General features: G+C 35.6%; 1 protein-coding gene across 3 annotated transcripts; it reads left to right on the plus strand.

Annotated features, from left to right (window-relative positions):
- Positions 1–17,909, plus strand: LOC117426787 (solute carrier family 35 member F5-like). Of its 3 annotated transcripts, none has more exons than XM_034044764.3 (17): positions 1–155; positions 1,821–1,927; positions 2,651–2,887; positions 4,051–4,192; positions 7,345–7,494; positions 8,214–8,276; positions 9,716–9,797; positions 10,347–10,546; positions 10,774–10,855; positions 11,122–11,209; positions 11,810–11,874; positions 12,581–12,685; positions 13,559–13,718; positions 14,065–14,155; positions 14,468–14,622; positions 15,194–15,366; positions 16,490–17,909. In XM_034044764.3, exons 4-16 carry the CDS (start codon positions 4,058–4,060, stop codon positions 15,357–15,359), a joined length of 1,542 nt encoding a protein of 513 aa, XP_033900655.1. In that variant the 5' UTR covers positions 1–155; positions 1,821–1,927; positions 2,651–2,887; positions 4,051–4,057; the 3' UTR covers positions 15,360–15,366; positions 16,490–17,909. The 3 variants fall into 3 exon arrangements, with proteins under 3 accessions (XP_033900655.1, XP_033900654.1, XP_033900656.1); XM_034044763.3 differs by having other exon boundaries at positions 2,826–2,887; XM_034044765.3 differs by having other exon boundaries at positions 5–155; positions 2,826–2,887; positions 15,275–15,366.
- The last annotated feature ends 633 nt before the right edge of the window (positions 17,910–18,542 follow it).

An 18,542-nucleotide genomic window follows, 5' to 3' on the forward strand; every position in this document is an offset into this window, starting at 1 on the left:
CGAGAGCAACGTTGAGTAAGGACTACATTTCCCCAAATCCCACGCAGTTGCTTACTGCGTACGCTAGAGTCAGGTGAGCAGGAAGGCACGAGAAGAGGTTGGTGGGAGGCAATGTTTACAAGCTTGGATTGGAACTGTGTCCTTTAAAAATACAGGTACAGTAAATGCATATTATAAAGCGGCGTGGAACACTTTTCTAGAATGTCTGATGTAATATTACTTCACATAATAATGTTTAGCAAGGTCTCCGGATTTTAGAAGTGTTTTCACGTCAGACAAGTTTAGCAGACAGATCCGGTCGAAATGTGTAGGGTAATAATACTACACATATAATTTAATATGCATCATTTTCAGTACCACAAAATAACAGTTTTGTAAAGGCATTTCCCAAGCACCGAGGGTAACATTAATTATTATCAAGATAGCACCACAGCAAATTGCATTTTAAAACATTCAGTCTGTCGATGCAGTGTTATTTATTATAAACAACTTTTGCACGAGCATATTCGTCAGTTTATGCTATTAACATCCTACAAAAGACTAGTAACAGAAGACCTTTAATCTGTATAGCTTTACGACTGCTCGGTTGTAATAAACATTGTGGCAGTCCACACCATGTATCAGTCTGTATCGTGTGCCTTACATCCATGTTTATATGTTAATGGTCTAAATTATTGCTTTCTCGGTTTCCCATCATTCCACCAGCTTTAGCAAATGTATGCTTGTGTGGCCCGACTGTAACTTACATTCCTCATAGTAAAATAGTTTCCAGATTCACTGCATGTTTCTTTTCCTTGGAGTAAAATACCACAGTAAAAGGCTGTGGCAGGAATCATTAATTTTCTTTCCATGCTGTACCAAAAGCCTATACATTTATGACAGTGTATTGTGCTGTCAATCATTGAGGCTAGCAGCATATTCTTTTGAAAGCACACACTTATTCCCAGGGCTTTTCTGCTGTATAGCCTAGGTAAACTGCCTATGTAAACACATCTTCCAAAGTTGTTTAATTGATGTACTGCAGGCAACAGTACATTCACTACCAACTGAACCAAGCGAACATCAGTAATCCCAGATTTCTTTTATTTCCTCCTTTCTTTATCAGTAAGGTCAGTGATAGATATGGGCCTAAATACCTTCAAATAACCCGAGATAATTGCTGAATTCACAGACTGCACTTTTCAAATTGGGAGATACTGTATCTTTAGGCACTCTGATTGTATAATCCTATAATTAGGAATCAAATACTGCTTACTGTATGTGGATGGCTGTCTACTCGCATGTTTGCTGCTTAGGTTGGGTATCAAATGCTGCATTAAACATTTAGGCTATTGTTAGAGGTGAGTGCAAAACAACAACGTCATGGGTTTCCTTAAGCTGGTTTTGTTTTGCTGGCCTACTTTTAGACCGAGGAGATGGAGTGCTTCAAACATTTTAATTTGTTGTGTGCTTTATTAGTGTTAAGTTAAGCTGTTGCATTCCACATTTTGTTTTAAAGTGTTTGTTTAAGTTAATGATCAGACATAATTTAAAATTGTATTCAGATATCTAATAAACAACATTGTAACTAAATTATGTTCTGTTTATAAACTACTGGAGAAAAGTACCTTCATTGTAAGCCCTGGCAATGAACAACAAAGGTAAACTTTTATTATGACCAGGGACAGTGCACAGCACTAGATGTCTTGTGGCAAGGATGTGCCAGGGGATGCTACATGATTTCTAAATATCTAAGTTATTGAAGACCCTGAGAGAGACTTCTTGTCAAAACCATTGGCAAAGAATTGTAAGTATTTTTTTTTTGTTTGTTTGTTTTTCAGAATAGCCCACTGTAATGAAGACTTTCCTTTATGGTGGAATCTTGCTTGCTCACATTCTTACAGCTTGCTGGCTCTGAACAAAAGGTGATTTACCTAAAGTCTTCACGGTAAGAAATTATCTCTTTTTTTTTGTTCTATCTAATAACACTTTGCACTTAGTAATATATTCCTACATAAAACAAGGCACAACTTGGATTTCCAACACGTTTATAAAGAACAGTCCTGCAGTTCAGCTGATTTCCTCCTGCACCTGAAGGGCGTGGCTAGTGCTGATTGACAATCCTGCACTTTGAATAACTCTCTAAAACAAGCTGTTCTACTGGCCTGTAGAAAACAAATGTGCAAACTGCAGGAAGTTCAGATAACATGTAATGTTAAAAGAACCCAGGAAATGCACTGCCCTGTGTAGCACTATGAACTGTATGTCGGAAAAGAACAAAGGCTTTTTTAGACCACCTGGTTGCACAGTATTAGAGGTCAGAATCTGAGCAGCTGTTTGAGGTACATGCTATCTACCTGCAGGTCTGGTTTACAAGGATTTGTGTAAGCTCTTTTGAGAATTTCACAGCTTGTTTTGTATGAGCTTATTTTCACAGTGACATTTAAGTTGTGGATAATTTTGAAAATAAAAGATGGTATGAACAACCCACTATCTTTTAGAACCTTTTACAGTAAATTCTATCAAGAGGACTTGGTTTTAACAATGACATTTAAACAAATATATATTTTGTACAGTATTTCTAGTTTAATGTTTTTTAATGTTGATTAAATTGAATTATGGTGTATCTTGTATCATTTTAAATGGTATGTATTCTATTTACTTTTTGCAGGTGGACCTGCATGTCTACTTTCCTGATTGCTACATGTTTTATACATATATATACACAGGTGAATGTGTGTGATTAGAAAAGAAGTTTACCACATCAACACATCATATCATTGATGTGGTAAACTTACTTTCTAATCTCCCTGTGTATATAAAAATCCCAAATGCATTTTCTTTAGGTTCCCTTACGGTTAATACTAAGGGAGTACAAAACTGAACGATTCATCAAAATACAAATCAGGTATGTTGGCAATGTATTGATGCTTTTTTAAACATTTGTAATTGTCACTATTATACTTTGAACAGTCCTCAACTGAATTTATATTTTCATGTACCTTCAGTTACCAGCTATATGTATGCAAATTCAGGAAGGTTCTAGAAGATGGCATTTACAAGTGTTAAGTTCTAGCATTAGAATTCCATATCTGCTTTTATATTAATATAATGTACTTGTAGGTTATTTACTGCATTGCCAAGCATCTTCCCTTAAGCATTAGTTCTGCTGGCAGTGTGTAAAAATGAGAAATGCCATCAGGGTGATCATGAAAGATCAGGTAATCAGCCACAGAAAAGTTGTTTAATTGTGTTGGGTAAATGTTAGAATTGGTCTAGTCTTCCAGACCTCAGACAGAAACCAATCTGCTTCTGTAGTAAACTCCTTGTTAACTAACGGTAAAGCAAAAAATCAGTACACAGCGTTTGGGAATCATTTTAACTCTTTTAGCCAATCAGTCAGTTGTAAAATTAGTATTATGTGGCAAAATGCCATCGTTGCACTCTGTATTCTATTGTTGAAAATGAGTTTTTGTATTGTCCAATACAGCTTTCAGCGTTCCCTGTTGTCTTTTTTAAAGGGGTGTCCAGAGATGACAAAGCAACATTGTGGTCAAACTGATTTGACGCCTAGTTCACTTGCATATAGTTTATGGAATTTGGTTGAATGCAAAAGATGTGACAAATATTACTGTCCACATTTCTCATTGTAAATGCATTTTTCACAGCTAAAGTTAATAATTTAATTTAAAGATCTAATCTGAATTCTATACCAGTAATTGATTTTTTTAAGTTGTAGCTCACTTTTCTTGGAAATCTTTTGAAAGAGACAGTATTCATGAGAAAGTAACGGATCATTATGTACCTGAATCAAGAGCAGACAGTTTACTGTATTAATAATTGTATGCTGTTGGATGTTTACAGAGTTTCCTTCATTAATAGTTTTCATTAATATATATGTATTTGTCTTATAGTGTTCTTAAAACTGTGTGTAATAATTACGCAATAAAACCCCATGTATCCAGTACTTTTTTGATAGCAGAAGAATAATGCATTTGAGACTTCACCTCATTATTAAAGAATAATGAATGTACAGTAAGTGGTTGTAAGTCCTCATCTCCTGTGTTGCAGATGACTAATGGTGTGGGTGTTTATCATGAATCGGGTGAGCTCTCAGAGCAGCTCCTCAGCTCAGCGCAGACGCATGGCTCTGGGAATCGTCATGCTCCTGCTCGTTGATGTCATTTGGGTTGCTTCATCAGAGCTCACGTCGGTATGTTCTCCCTTCTGTATGTTGGATCACAGAGAAATTCATAATTAGGGCTACAAACGATCACGAGGATGCCAAATGCATAGACACACGTGGCGACTGTAACCTTAGTAACAAGCTGTAATTAATGCAGTAAATGTGGTGGGGCAGACTTTGTGCCTTAGCTCAGAAAATATTAAGCAAGAATACTAATAAGAATATAATAATTCAGAGCTACAGTAGCAACATGTTGGCACACATTTGAATACATTTAAAGTGCAAGTTTGATAGCTTTAAGTAAGGATATCCTATAGGAAACAATCCCGGTTCCCAAGAGAAAACGTTAGTGTAGCTTATTGTACTTGCCATTAAAGTGATGTTATATACTGTCGCTATATATAGTTAGGCCAGTTTCAATTGAAATTAAGTATGCGTTAGAGCCACACTTCATTAAATTCAATGAACCAATTGGTTTCATACTGGCGAACCGAAAGCGTATCGCACTTATTCCAAAGTTGTCTTAAATAGTTACATCGTAGACAAATGATGACATCTGGTTCTTATAAAAAAAAAAAAAACCAGAACAGTAGGCCTACACAGCGCAGTTTGATCGTGTCTAACAAATACAGGTAAAAGTTTTAATGACATTTAACCATCATTTATGTCTCCTTTGTTGTAAATAATAATAATAATAATAATAATAATAATAATAATATTAATAATAATATAATATCTGAATTTAAAAGGTTTTCAGTCTAGGGACTGTTTTTACCCTTAAGAAGACCATGATCTATCCGCCTCACTACAATCTAGTCACCGGGGCTATCTCCATTTTCAGAAGCCGTAGTGCTAAGGACAGCTCAGCGAGCAGATTCCCCAGGTAGAAGCACGATTTTCGGTCAGTTAAAAAATAGAGCTCTATGCTGCTGCTGGGAGTTGGGCTACGATACATTTTGTTACAGCTGCATTTCTATTAAGTTGAGTTACAAGAACACGAATCACAGCATCCCCATTAGTTTAAAAGCCTGTCACTGACAATTACTGAAATAGTCATTGTATTGTTGTTTTATTTCTGTTTAGATTTGCCTGAATGTGGAACAAAATAAATTGCTTAGATGAAACTAACAGAAGTCTGCATTCACGTTAATATTTATGCAAATGAGGATTGATTTGCGTGGTTTATTTATTTAATTAATTAATGTATTTATTTTAGTAATACGTATACGGGTATAAATAAATAAATAAATACATTAATTAAAATGTAAAGCATGTTTAGCCAAATCACAATACATGTATTTTTAAATTCATATCATTTGTATATCATTTGTGTACATTAGCATTAAGTGCAGCTTAGTTCAGTACGCCACTGGAGCTCCTTATGAAACCAAGGTGCACCAGAGCCGCTCGGAGCAGCAGAGGAAGGCGTGCTAGCGTCAATTTATAGTTGTGACACCTTCACTTATTTGTTGTTTAAAGAGAAAGTAGCTTAAAATGACATTTTCAGAGTTAAATATTTCGTTATCAAAGATACTTGATATTTTTTGTGTTATTCTTCTATTTCAAGTGCATGTAGAAAACAAAAAGCTGCACTTTACCAATCTATCTCTTTTAGTGCTGGGACAAATATCCAAATATTCAAATTAATATATATTTATGTATTTGGATACAAAAATCAGAGCTTCGTATTCGCTAGAAATGACAAAAATACCTTGTACTTATTTACCGCCTCACCAGAAGTTACGCGACAGTGATATGTGAGATTTAATATATATGTACAGCTCATCAAAACTGACCCATTTTGGACCCCCCCACCCAACCTTTCCATGGTCATAACTTCCTCCATTATTGACACAAAAAGGTAGTTTTGGTGTCGTTTTAAAGCTCTTGAATCTTCTTATTCTATGGAAGGTTCTGTGAAGTGTAAGATAAAAAGTTGATTGATACTTCATTTAGAAGATTCACCTGACACTCTGCGTTCAACTCTGTGCTGTGCCTCAACCAATGGCAGGCACAAAATGAAACTTGCAGGAAACGTAGGTAAGGGTCTAGGCTACAATCTATCAAAAACTGACAAAAATCCATGGTTACGCGTTTTGACCAGGGTGAAGTCAAAACAACTTTATCTTGGGCAGCAGTGTGGAGTAGTGGTTAGGCCTCTGGACTCTTGACCGGAGTGTCGTGAGTTCAATCCCAGATGGGTGACACTGCTGCTGTACCCTTGAGCAAGGTACTTTACCTAGATTGCTCCAGTAAAAACCCAACTGTATAAATGGGTAATTGTATGTAAAAATAATGTGATATCTTGTAACAATTGTGAGTCACCCTGGATAAGGGCGTCTGCTAAGAAATTAATAATAATAATAATAATAATAATAATAATAATAGTAATAATACAAATAGTAATAATAATAATAATACACATCAATTTTGATATAATGGACAGACACAACACCAACACCCACTTTCTATGTCAATTATGGAGGAAGTTGTGACCATATAAAGGCAGGGTGGGTGTCCAAATCAGGTCAAGCTTTGATGACCTGTATCTCATGAATGGGAGGTCACTCAGGCCTACAATTCACAGTGTAACCATTTAGAACATAAGAACATAAGAACATAAGAAAGTTTACAAACGAGAGGAGGCCATTCAGCCCATCTTGCTCGTTTGGTTGTTAGTAGCTTATTGATCCCAGAATCTCATCAAGCAGCTTCTTGAAGGATCCCAGGGTGTCAGCTTCAACAACATTACTGGGGAGTTGGTTCCAGACCCTCACAATTCTCTGTGTAAAAAAGTGCCTCCTATTTTCTGTTCTGAATGCCCCTTTATCTAATCTCCATTTATGACCCCTGGTCCATTTCTTCCAAAGACAATAATATGTGCAAAAAGTTTATCAAACTCAGAGGCGGTCAAGTGAAAAATGGGTGTTCTTTTTATTGATTTCATATGAATGACCCATAAGTTAGTGTCAAGGTGCGTCAATGCTTTTGACCTACATTGGATATTCTGCATTGAGGTCGGGTAGAGAAAAGTGTTTTTGATGGTACCTCTTCGTTTTTGTATCGTCAGTTTCCATGGGTTTTGAGTTACCTCCAAGTAGTTCCTGTATGCCTGCTTTCATCATTTCTTTTTCTAATTGAAGAAGTTTACGGATGTGTGTGTGTGTGTTTTTTTTCAGTACATTTTCAAGCGTCAAGACTATAATAAACCTTTCTTCAGTACTTTTGCGAAGACGTCCATGTTTATCCTCTACTTGGTTGGATTTCTTGTGTGGAAGCCCTGGAGGCAGCAGTGCACAAGAGGATTTCGAGGGAGACATGCTGCACTTGTAAGTATTATTTTTGATGAATGGCTTTAAACTGGAAAGGTGTTTGCTGTTTGGTGAAGGTGTACACTGATTCATGGAATATAGCGTGCATCAATGCACATGATGTTTGACAAATGTCGACAACAGTCAAGCAGTTAATAAGTTTCTAAGTCTCAAAAGCTTTCAAACAAACATCCCACCATCAATAACAGACACACATATACATAAATATATTTTCTGCATTCATTTGAATTGTAATGGGACTGATTGTCTGCTTTTTCTTTCTTGTTCCTTGTGATGTGTTTATTTCAACAGTGCCTATTGATGATGTGTAGACAAAATAGCCTTCTAAATAATAAATTGATTGTTTTCTAAGACCACTGTGAAGATTTTTCTAAGACCACTGTGAAGATTTTTTTTTAAGTATTCCAATTAACTGTAGCATACAGCTGTTCATGTTTCATTAGCTAACAAACAAATGATAAAACACTGTTGGCTGTGGTTTTCATATTTATTTGTTAATGCACTCAAATTAAAAATGTGTTTATTTAATTTCTAACTGTGACTGGCAGTGCTTAAAATGAATAGATATTAAATTGTATTTTTTGGTGTAATGTGATTATATAAATGTAATATCAAGGGATGTAATCCTAAAATAATTTAAACCTTGTCATTATAGCCTTTAAGATGTGAATGGAATATTCCATTCAACAACTGAGAATGTGTTGAATTTGTTGCAGTTTGCAGATGCAGAGGGCTACTTCACAGCATGCACTACAGATAACAGTTTTAACAACTCCCTGGTAAGTATTGTAGATTGTGTACATTATACATGTCCACAGGCTTTCAGTCTAGAGACTGTCTGAGAAGTCAGGTGACATAAAACAATAGCTTTTCTGTATCATGCAGACAGGCGCAGTTTTAGTTCTCTGAGCCAATTGGTTTCAGTTTATGGGTAGCTGGAAATATGCAGAAAAGTTTGTCTATCTCATTAAATTCAAAACTCCAGTAAAGGCACCATTGCCTGGAGTACAGGGTGATATGATTGTACTTTGATCAAATATGTGGATGATATGGCATTAGTGGCATGTCTCAAAGATGAATTTTCACCATCTCAGTATTTTCAATATGTTAACACTTTGACTTCTTGGTTTGCTGAAATCTTTCTAGAACTAAATGTTCAGAAAACAAAAGAAATGTGTGGAGGGAGGCAAGCATTAGGCTCACCACATCCCCTCTTTAAGCCACTTAGGATAAAGGGACAAGAGGTGGAACAAGCTTCAAGCTTTAAATATCTTGGTACTGTGCTAGACCAAAACCTTATGTTTTCTGGAAATGCTGATTACATATATAAGAAGGCACAACAGCAACCTTTTCTTTGCAGAAAACTAAGAAGTTTTGATGTTGACAGGGAAATTTCAGTGTCTGTTTATAGATCTCCCTTTGAGAGCATTTTTACTTTTAATATAGTATCATGGTATGGCAATCTCTCACTAAAAAATAAAACAAAACTGGCAAGAGTTGTCAACCAGGCAAGTAAAATAATTGGTACCAAACAGATACAATTATCAGACCTGTACCATCAAGCAGTTAAAAGGATTTTCATACACATTTTTAATGATAGTACACATCCTCTCAATTCTTCATTTCAATTACTGCCGTCAGGTCAACAATTCAAAGTTCCTCTTGCACGGAAAAACTGTTACAAAAAAATAATTCCATCTGCAATTTCAATCCTTAATGGGGAAAAGAGGTGGAAGCCCTGAGAAGTGTGTGCACACTTTGTGTGTGCATGTGTGTAGGTGTGTACACGTTGTGTGTGCATGTATGTAGGTGTGTGCTTGTATGTGGGTATGGTATGTTGCTGTTCAGCAATGAGCTGCTGCTGTGCTGTTTATTATTGTTTTATAATTGATTGTTATTTATTGATGCTGTGTGTACATTGTTGTTTGTTTCTTTTGTATCGAGCCATGGTATAAGCTGAAGACACATTTCCATGTTATGCTCTAATGGACAATAAAGCTTTTTTGAATTTGAATTTTGAATACTGAGTGGCCGTCTTTGCTGGGGGCCCATAGGAAGGCTATAAATATATCTGTCCATTCTTATGGTAAGAATACAGTTTTGTCAAGTTTTCAAACAAAGAATAAGAGCAAGACCACATCCTTGTTTAAACGGTCAACATCATACTTTTTCATACTGGAGGATCTCGAGTTCGGACTGTGCACATTTTGTATTACAGAGTGAACCACTTTATGTTCCTGTGAAGTTCCAGGATGTTTCTTCAGAAAAGGTTGGCGATGCCAGCGGTGAATGTGAAGAATGTAAGTGTTAACTGGGAACAGTTTCTCTGTTCTGCTTCACTTTCCCTAGCTGCTCAGCATCTGATTACTATTCAAATGTGGTCTAGATATTTTTTAAAGGAATCTGTTTTAACAATGCATACTTCTGTTTTTTACTCTGCCATTCCCTGTACAGTATGTCGTCATAAAAAATGTAGTTTGGATTTGGAGCAAAGCACTCCACAGAAATGGCAAATTGTTATTTTTTTTAGCAAAATCTAGTTTAAGTGCCTAAAACATCTTTGATGTCAACATACTTACATGCTTTTCTGTTAAGTGCTGCCTTTTTGAAACAGAACCAATAATTTAGCTCAACACCAGGTGGAGATGTTGAGCTCTTTTTGCCTAAAAGTTGAAATAAGAAGCTTTTCTCATAATATGAGCCACTTAACCTATGCAAAGCCTCACTACTGTTTTTTTTTTTTTTTTCAGTCCCCTCAACAATAAATATGTGTGTATGCTATACTATTTTTAGATTCCACCAGGCCTTTGGTCTGACACAAACTTTGGTTTAAATGTTTTGTGTTACAGCTCCTAAAAAGCCTCGTGTTCGATTCAGCAACATCATGGAAGTACGTCAGCTTCCATCCACCCATGCACTGGAAGCTAAACTTTCTCGCATGTCCTACCCAGCAGCAAAAGACCATGAGGACCATGAGTCAGTATTAAAAACTGTTAGCAAACTACCAGTAACACAGGTGGCAAAAATCAGCTTCTTCTTTTGTTTTGTGGTAAGTGTATTATTGCTTAACTACAAAACTATTAAGTAAATGTAAAAGTATTGAAGCAGTTTTTATGTGAATTTGATCAATTACTTTTTCCACAGTGAGGTACCACAATAACAATTATCACACACATTTAAAAGATAAATGTTTTAGACAGTTCAAGCTGTATGATGAATTAAATTTTTTTCCACATGGAAATATAACTGCATGTTTGTTTGTTTGTTTGTTTTCAGTGGTTTTTAGCTAATTTCTCCTATCAAGAGGCACTGTCAGACACGCAGGTAGCCATCGTGAACATCTTGTCCTCAACTTCTGGTAAGGCTCGGGTGACAAAAAAAGCATGTTTGATTTGAATGTTGAATTACCTGTAATGAAATCTACATTTACCCGTCACAGACTAACTTTTATTATTGCAGCCCTTTACTATGGACCATGTTTTATAACAATTCATTAGATTAACAAGATTAACAAGTCTTTCGAACTGTAATAAGGCCGGCCCATTCCCCTCATTACAAAAAAAAACCATGTAGCATTAGACCTACCTACATTATAATTTACTTTTTTTTTTTTTTTGGCCATAGGGCTATTCACTTTAATCCTGGCAGCAGTGTTTCCCAGTAACAGTGGAGACAGGTTTACTCTGTCCAAGCTTTTAGCAGTGGCTTTAAGGTGAGTGAAGAGACTAAAAGTAGTGTTACAGGGTGATTGATTAACTTGTCCACTGGTTGCTGTTGCTGTGGAAATAACAGGAGTTTACCTTTGAAAATGTTGCATTCTGCTGTTTTTAATTTTACCTTGATATTGGAAGCCCTTCTTGAGCCACAGTAGCAGCACGGAGTGGCTAAGTGACATTGTATAGCAATACAAAAGGAGTGAGTATTGCAAGCACATTCTAATAGTTATGGATTGTTGGCTTAATAGTAGTAACTTTGATTACAAAACACATACAAGAATACACACATGATTTGGTCCAACAGCAGCCTCATAAACCATGCTCTGGTAGGTTTTTGGCACAGTCTTATTTTCAGGCCCTGTAGAGGTTAGGCCTGTACATTACCCTTTTGCGGCCACTGCAAATGTTTTAAGTATGTATGCATGTATATTCTCAGATTTATTACAGTGTTCTGTGTCATGAAGGCTGATCATTATAAAATACATTATACTGATAATACTATTCTTACAAAAGATAATTTACTCTTACAAATATAAGTTTGTGTGGGGTTTCTTTTTCAAATTTTAAAGATTTTTTATTCTACATTTTCTTTGCAGCATCGGAGGAGTCGTTCTTGTAAGTTTGTCGGGTTCTGATAATACTGATGGGAAAGACATTATAGGTATTTTATTTATTTTCTTAAATATGAACTTTGGGCCAGTTTATGTCTTGTGGCAAAGCGGTTAACAGTGTGCAGGTGCAGGAATGCTTTGGTGATCAATAAACAACAGACAACGATAATCCAGGTGCAGTGGTGGTTTATTTGTACAATCCAAAAGTCTGATGTCAAACGGCAGTAAATGATAACAGTAACAATATATAAAGTTAATGTAGCGTGATGCAAATCACCAGAAGGTAGGGAGAGAGTGAATGTGGCAGATCAAATACACATGGATTACTTATCAGAACTGCATTCCAGTATCACCACATGCGCAGGGAGCTGCAGCATAGCTTACTACAAACTAATGTGATTTATATTCCTGATGTCACCCCAGTATCACCCAGGTTCAAATCTGAGCTCACAAAGTAATCAAAAGCATGGTTATGCAAACAAAGCTATTTTTTTCACATATGAGGAGAGAGCGTAGCCTCATACAGGAAGAAATTTACTAAAACATAAATTAACTTCTGTCCTTTTAGCTGTTGGCTTCTGACTAAGAAGTAGTATTTTAGATACTGGCTGTATGGTAGCCTGGATTGTATCAGCAGATGCATTCATTTTTTAACCAAATGTTCTCGTACCTGAACCTGAACTTTTTAATTTTACAGTCAGTTTCTTCTTTTTGTTGTAATTTCTTCTTCTGCTTACCTTTTATTCTTTTCTTAAGGATCTCTCTGGTCATTAATGGGAGCAGTGTTATATGCTGTATACATAGTCATGATTAAAAGAAAAGTGGATCGTGAGGACAAACTTGATATACCCATGTTCTTTGGTAAGTTAAGCACGTTGTCAACAATACACATTTGCCAGTTTGGTAAAGGTGCGTGGTTTCTAAGGTAAATATTAGTTGTTATTATTTGGATAGCTGTAGCTACAGAGAAAACTACTAACTAGCACCAAGAAAAAAATAAGATAGACTCTGTTTAAAAAGAGTGACACCTTAAATGGTTTGCTGAAGAACTGATCATTCAGTATCATAATTTCCTTTTTAGTTTTACAGTAAACTCAATACAGTTCACTTGCTACCTTCAGTGTTTCGGTTATTGTGCTTATTGATCACTGCCTTTCTGGTGTTACAGTCCTCTGCAGTTTTCTGCTCCCAGTAGTTTCTGACCTTGTGTAGGCTGATCAGTGAAGGTCTTCAGGGCCTGTTGCTGTTCTTTAATGACACATGTTGTAGTAGTCCTTGGTTTTCAGAGGCTGTGACTGGTGTGGCACCAATAATGCCCCTTTTAGCCTCCAGTAAATTGCTGCCTGGTTCTATGTTTCATTTTCCTGTTTTAGTTTCTAGTAGCACTGTAATCACATTTTCTATATTTTATTTCCCCCAAAGTTTTTTTTTTATTAGTAATGTATTACTATTGCAACAGATGCCATTTATTATTTTAATCTTTCAGGGTGTCTTGTTTATTGTCAGATCAGCAAGGCTAATAACATACAGTACAGAATACAGTGCTTACTGAAATGATTCATCTAGCATGGGGGGGGGCATCTTGGCCATATGTTTTTACAGATAATTACTGTGTGAAATTGTGTAATATTTTTAGTTAAGAAGTATTATACTATGAACATTAGGAAATAGTTTGAGAAATTGCTATACTTCTTTTTGTGCGACTAATTTAGTTTTCGTTCTCCCCACTTTTAGGGTTTGTCGGCTTGTTTAACCTTTTGTTCCTATGGCCAGGCTTTTTCTTGCTTCATTACACTGGTTTTGAGGCTTTTGAGTTACCCAGTAAGCTTGTGTGGATGTATCTCATCATTAATGGACTTATTGGGACTGTACTATCTGAGTTTCTTTGGCTATGGTATGCTCTTTGTTCTTTTATTACTGAAGTTAGTTGCTTTACTGGCATGTGCCAAAATAACACAGGGAATACACTTCTTAAAGACCAATTAAAGTACAAATGAATGCCTTTGACTTATCTTTGTCTTTGAATATAATGCTCTTTTTTGCATTGACTGCAGTTATTGTACTGCGTCTGTCATTTTTCTGTATTTATAACTATAACATTGGATTGGGTGATAATATGTTAACATGACACAAATATAGGTAGATGGCTGACATTTTGAATATTTCTAATTCAGTACCTGGTACTGCTTTATTTGCTGTTGGGAAGTCCAATAATTTCTTTCTCTCTCTTTGTTTCTTAGGGGTTGCTTTCTCACCTCTTCATTGATAGGTACACTTGCATTGAGCCTTACAATACCTCTGTCCATAATTGCTGATATGTGCATGCAAAAGGTAAGTGTAATGATATATTAGGTCTGTTGTTGGCATGAACACAACATCTGTGTAGAAACAAGACTCAATAGAAACAGCTTGATACATGGACTGTACGTGTGTGCTATTATATTCTTTATGGAGTAAAATACACTGACGGCTTTGGAGAATAAATTGTGTCCTTTGGATTATAAGAAAACGGTTTTGCATTCACTATATATTCAGCAGCTCCAGGTCATTTTTGTTCTGCATTCTATAGAATGTCGCATTGTACCAGTATCTACTGCAGTTGAATGTGTAAATTAGTTTTATTTGTATTTTTTTCTTTTCCAGGTGCGGTTTTCTTGGCTGTTTTTTGCAGGTGCTGTTCCTGTTTTTCTTTCCTTCTTTATTGTAACCATTCTATGCCACTACAATAACTGGGATCCAGTGATGGTGGGTGTGAGAAGGGTTTTTGCTTTTATCTGTCGGAAGCATCGTATACAAAGGTAGGAATGCTGTGTATTAAAGAATGCATTGGTAAATAGCCAGGTGAGTATTTTGAACTGTATCACTGCCACTTAGTAATATAACAACTGGGCATCTCACACATTGAATAAGTTCAAGGCTTAGTATATGGCCTTTACTATATGAATGTACTGTATGTCACAAATGGAGTTGGTCAGTTTAGGAATCATTTTGCAACCTGAACACAAAACTCTGCACCATGTTATTTGCAAAGTATTTGAGGAATGAACCAATCACATCTATTAACTGTTTGCTGAGATCTTAGATGCTTCCAGTTAGTTCTGAAGGTAGGCCATCTAGGTTTCCTTCCACTTTTGAACAAATAGGCTGCCTGCTTTTCAAATAACAGGAAGATAATGTGTTTCTAATGTGAACCCTGTATTAGAAATGTAATGCATTTATTACAAGGGTTTGACTTTGAAAGAGCAGGGAAAGGTCTGTGCTAATATGTGCTTGCAGACACACCTCTCTTTAAAAAATCAAACTAAACAAGTTATTTGTATGCAACCGTATCAAAATAATGTTGTTTTTGTGTTTTGATGGCCTTTCTAGGACCTTAGAAGGAACTCGAGTTGGTTTGGGCATCTGTAGTAGTTATTTTAATAAGTTAAAGAGGTGTCCTGTATTACACAGAACTTCAGAAGACAGCGAGCAGTGTGAAAGCCTCATTCCTATGCATGGTGTTTCTCAGGATGATGGGCCCAGCTGCTGTTCATAGACTACAGGTACTTATGGTGTGAAGTAGACTGTATGTAATATTATAGATGTGTTCTACAAATGTTCTTGGTCACTGTATACAGTGGTCATTGGTGATATAAGACTTATAACTCCATCATTTTATCGAATTAATTCTTTTTGCTACTGGACCCAAATATGTATAGCAAAATCATAATATTTTTTACAATTATTTTAACACTAGGATATATGTTACTGGATTAATGTCTATGATTTTGCACAAGTATGAACCCAGTGTTGTTACAAATTAAATATTTCTGCACGTATCTAAAATGTTTTGAAAACTGTAAATAACTTGTTGAAACAAAATCACTTTGAGAATAAGTAAGCTATCCTGCTACAGTTTCAGTTGAGACATTGAAACTTTTGTATTGTGTGTTACTGAAAGTTTCCAACCAAAACATTTTAAAAATACAGTAATCATTTCACACTAACTTGATTACATTTCATAAAGCTAGGAATAAGATGATAAAACATTGTGTTACTGTTGCTTTTGTTAGGCAGCATTATAAATACAATCATAATAAAGTTATCTGGTGTTTAAATATAAATGCAAATTCAGCCTAATGACAGTGAGGATAATATCCTTAATACTATTTATAATGCCAAGTCTGTATGTCTTGACCTACAGTGCTTTTTCAGTGTTTTGTTGATGTGTTTTGTTGAATGATAATATGTCATGAATTCCAAATTGTGTTCCTTTCTGGGATACAAAGAGTAAACCATGAAATGCACATAAACTAAATATTTATGATTCTTACTCGGTGACCTCTTTTTTTTTTATTTGTTCAGTAAGTTTCTGGCTTGCAGATTTTCTGCATATTCTTTAAAATACATTGTTTTTGGTGTAGTTCTTATATCTAATGCATGTGTGCATTAAAACAGGTGTTGTTACCAGCTGTTCTGTGTATTTCCACCTCTTGCCTGTTTAATATAATTAATGATGCGTTGAGGTGTGTTTGTCAAGCTAGTGGTGCTGCAGGAAGTTGACCTTTACTGTAGCATTTGTTTGCCAGGAAACTACAGATGCCGTCGATCTTGGAATAGTTTATACTGCTGTCAGCATCAAGCAGTAATCCCTTGTTACTGTCTTTTCTTTTTCCCCTCATACAGAGTAACAGCAGTGTTTGGCAATGTGACAATCCTGGAGAAGCCTGAAGAAAACTTTAATTTTCAGTGCCTCTTTTTACCTTTTTTTTTTTTTTTTTAATGATGCGCAAACATTTGATCCCTTCAAACTTAAATTACTGTACCTTCACAAGGACCCCCGTTTATACTGGACTTTTTTTTTGTTTTGTGTGTTTAATGGTACGTACCTGCCGATGTGTAGGAAACCAAAACCTTTGGGGAGTAGCCAACCTGCCTTACCGAATGTAAAGAATGACAATATGGGGAGAACACTCAAACTTTTCAACACAATAGAACACATAAGAGGTAGCGGTTTACTCATTTCATTGTAAGTAGATGCTGGATAATAATAGAAGACATGTGAATTGGTACTACTTCCTCCCACTAAGCTCTGAAAGGAAAAGTACCCTTTCTATTAGATGTGGTACATAATACCAACTCCCTGCACTGTACATAGGAAGTCAAATACAAATACAACAGAAGTAAGACAAAAGTATTATATTTTATTGTAAAAAAAAAAAAATGGAAAAAAATGAACTAATAATAATGAATGAAACACTATGATCAGTGTTTACAAATCAACCCTGTTAGTTTACTGGTGTTCTAGGTGTAGTACTGTGCTGCATATTTCTTTCTCTATTTACAGAAAAACACTAAAATGACAACTGCGTGAGTATTAAATATATAAAGTGGCCTTATACTGTACATGCATGTTCAAATATCAAATTAAGAGCGGCGGTGAGGAGAGTAATTCACTGTGTCCTTGAACTATTGGTAATACCCACGGCACTATCCACATACATTTTATGGCACAGTGCATATTACTATACACAATGCCTACATTCTAGCCATTAATAATGTATTTGAACTTGTATAACATGTTTCGATGAATTGTCAGGTTTAGAGTGTTTTTTTATTTTTAGTTTAAGCATTAGATACAACAAATAGATACATGCCCCCTTTTTTTTTTTTTTTATCTACAGCTTTAACTATGAATGGGATTTATAGCTGGAACTTCCCTGTAATTAATGACCCTTAGTTAACAGCTTATGAAATCTGTGATGTGTGGAAAAGGCAATACATCGTCTCGTACTTAAAGATAAGGATACTGGGGAATTTTTCACCTTGGTTTTAATTTTTCAAAGTATATAATTGGGCAGAGCAAAATCTCAGTGCAGTCTAAGAGGCAAGCTGCCTGCAGGTTTTATCCCATTGAGTTGCATATATGCATCTTAAAGTGTGATTGATTGTCCACAACAATGAAAAGTTTAATATCTTTTGTATACAGTAACCTGCTGTTTTGAACCATGTTTCTTTGTGTTTTGTTTTTTAAAAACACTTTGTGTGAAGACTGTCTTTAATTTGAATCTCTACAATGGTGCTTTTATAGTGTGTGTGTGTGTGTGTGTGTATAAAAAGAATGAATGAGTCTCAGGTATCTCGGGTAGAATTGTATTAGAAATCCTGTTTTGCTAAAGGTCAGTGCATTTGTTTTGTTTGTAAAGATACAATCATGTTTTTCTTGTTTTAAATTGGACTGTGGATTTCCTTGTGCTATTCTGTGGTAACTAGAGGAGCATTTTTTTTTCAGGATCAAGTTTTAAAAACAGATCTTTCTCGTTGGGATGTTTTATAACTGAAGTCCTAACTGTCACTTTTGTCCACACCCTTTGAATGGGTTAGAAAGAGATCTGTTTTACTTGGAGCCAAGCGTGGCCCAAACAAGTTATTATTTGTTCACATTCTGCAGATGTATATAAACTGGAATGTACAGAAAAAGAACACTAAAAATGAAATTAAATACAAACCCAGTAAGAAAAAAAAAAATACACAAACAGCAGCAGAAGAAAAAGAACTTCAGCTATGAAATGTGTTTTAATTTCTTTATGATTTGCAGAATGTGTTGCATGGTGTCTTAGATTGCTTTAAGGGCAAACTGCTCAATATAGCACAATCTTCACCCACATTGCTCTTGTTTTTGTTTTGTATTTGCAAAACAAAATAATTGTGCTGCAAAACCTACCAGGACCAAAGTTTC

Source organism: Acipenser ruthenus, chromosome 11, assembly GCF_902713425.1.
Source record: "Acipenser ruthenus chromosome 11, fAciRut3.2 maternal haplotype, whole genome shotgun sequence".
NCBI lineage: Eukaryota > Metazoa > Chordata > Actinopteri > Acipenseriformes > Acipenseridae > Acipenser > Acipenser ruthenus.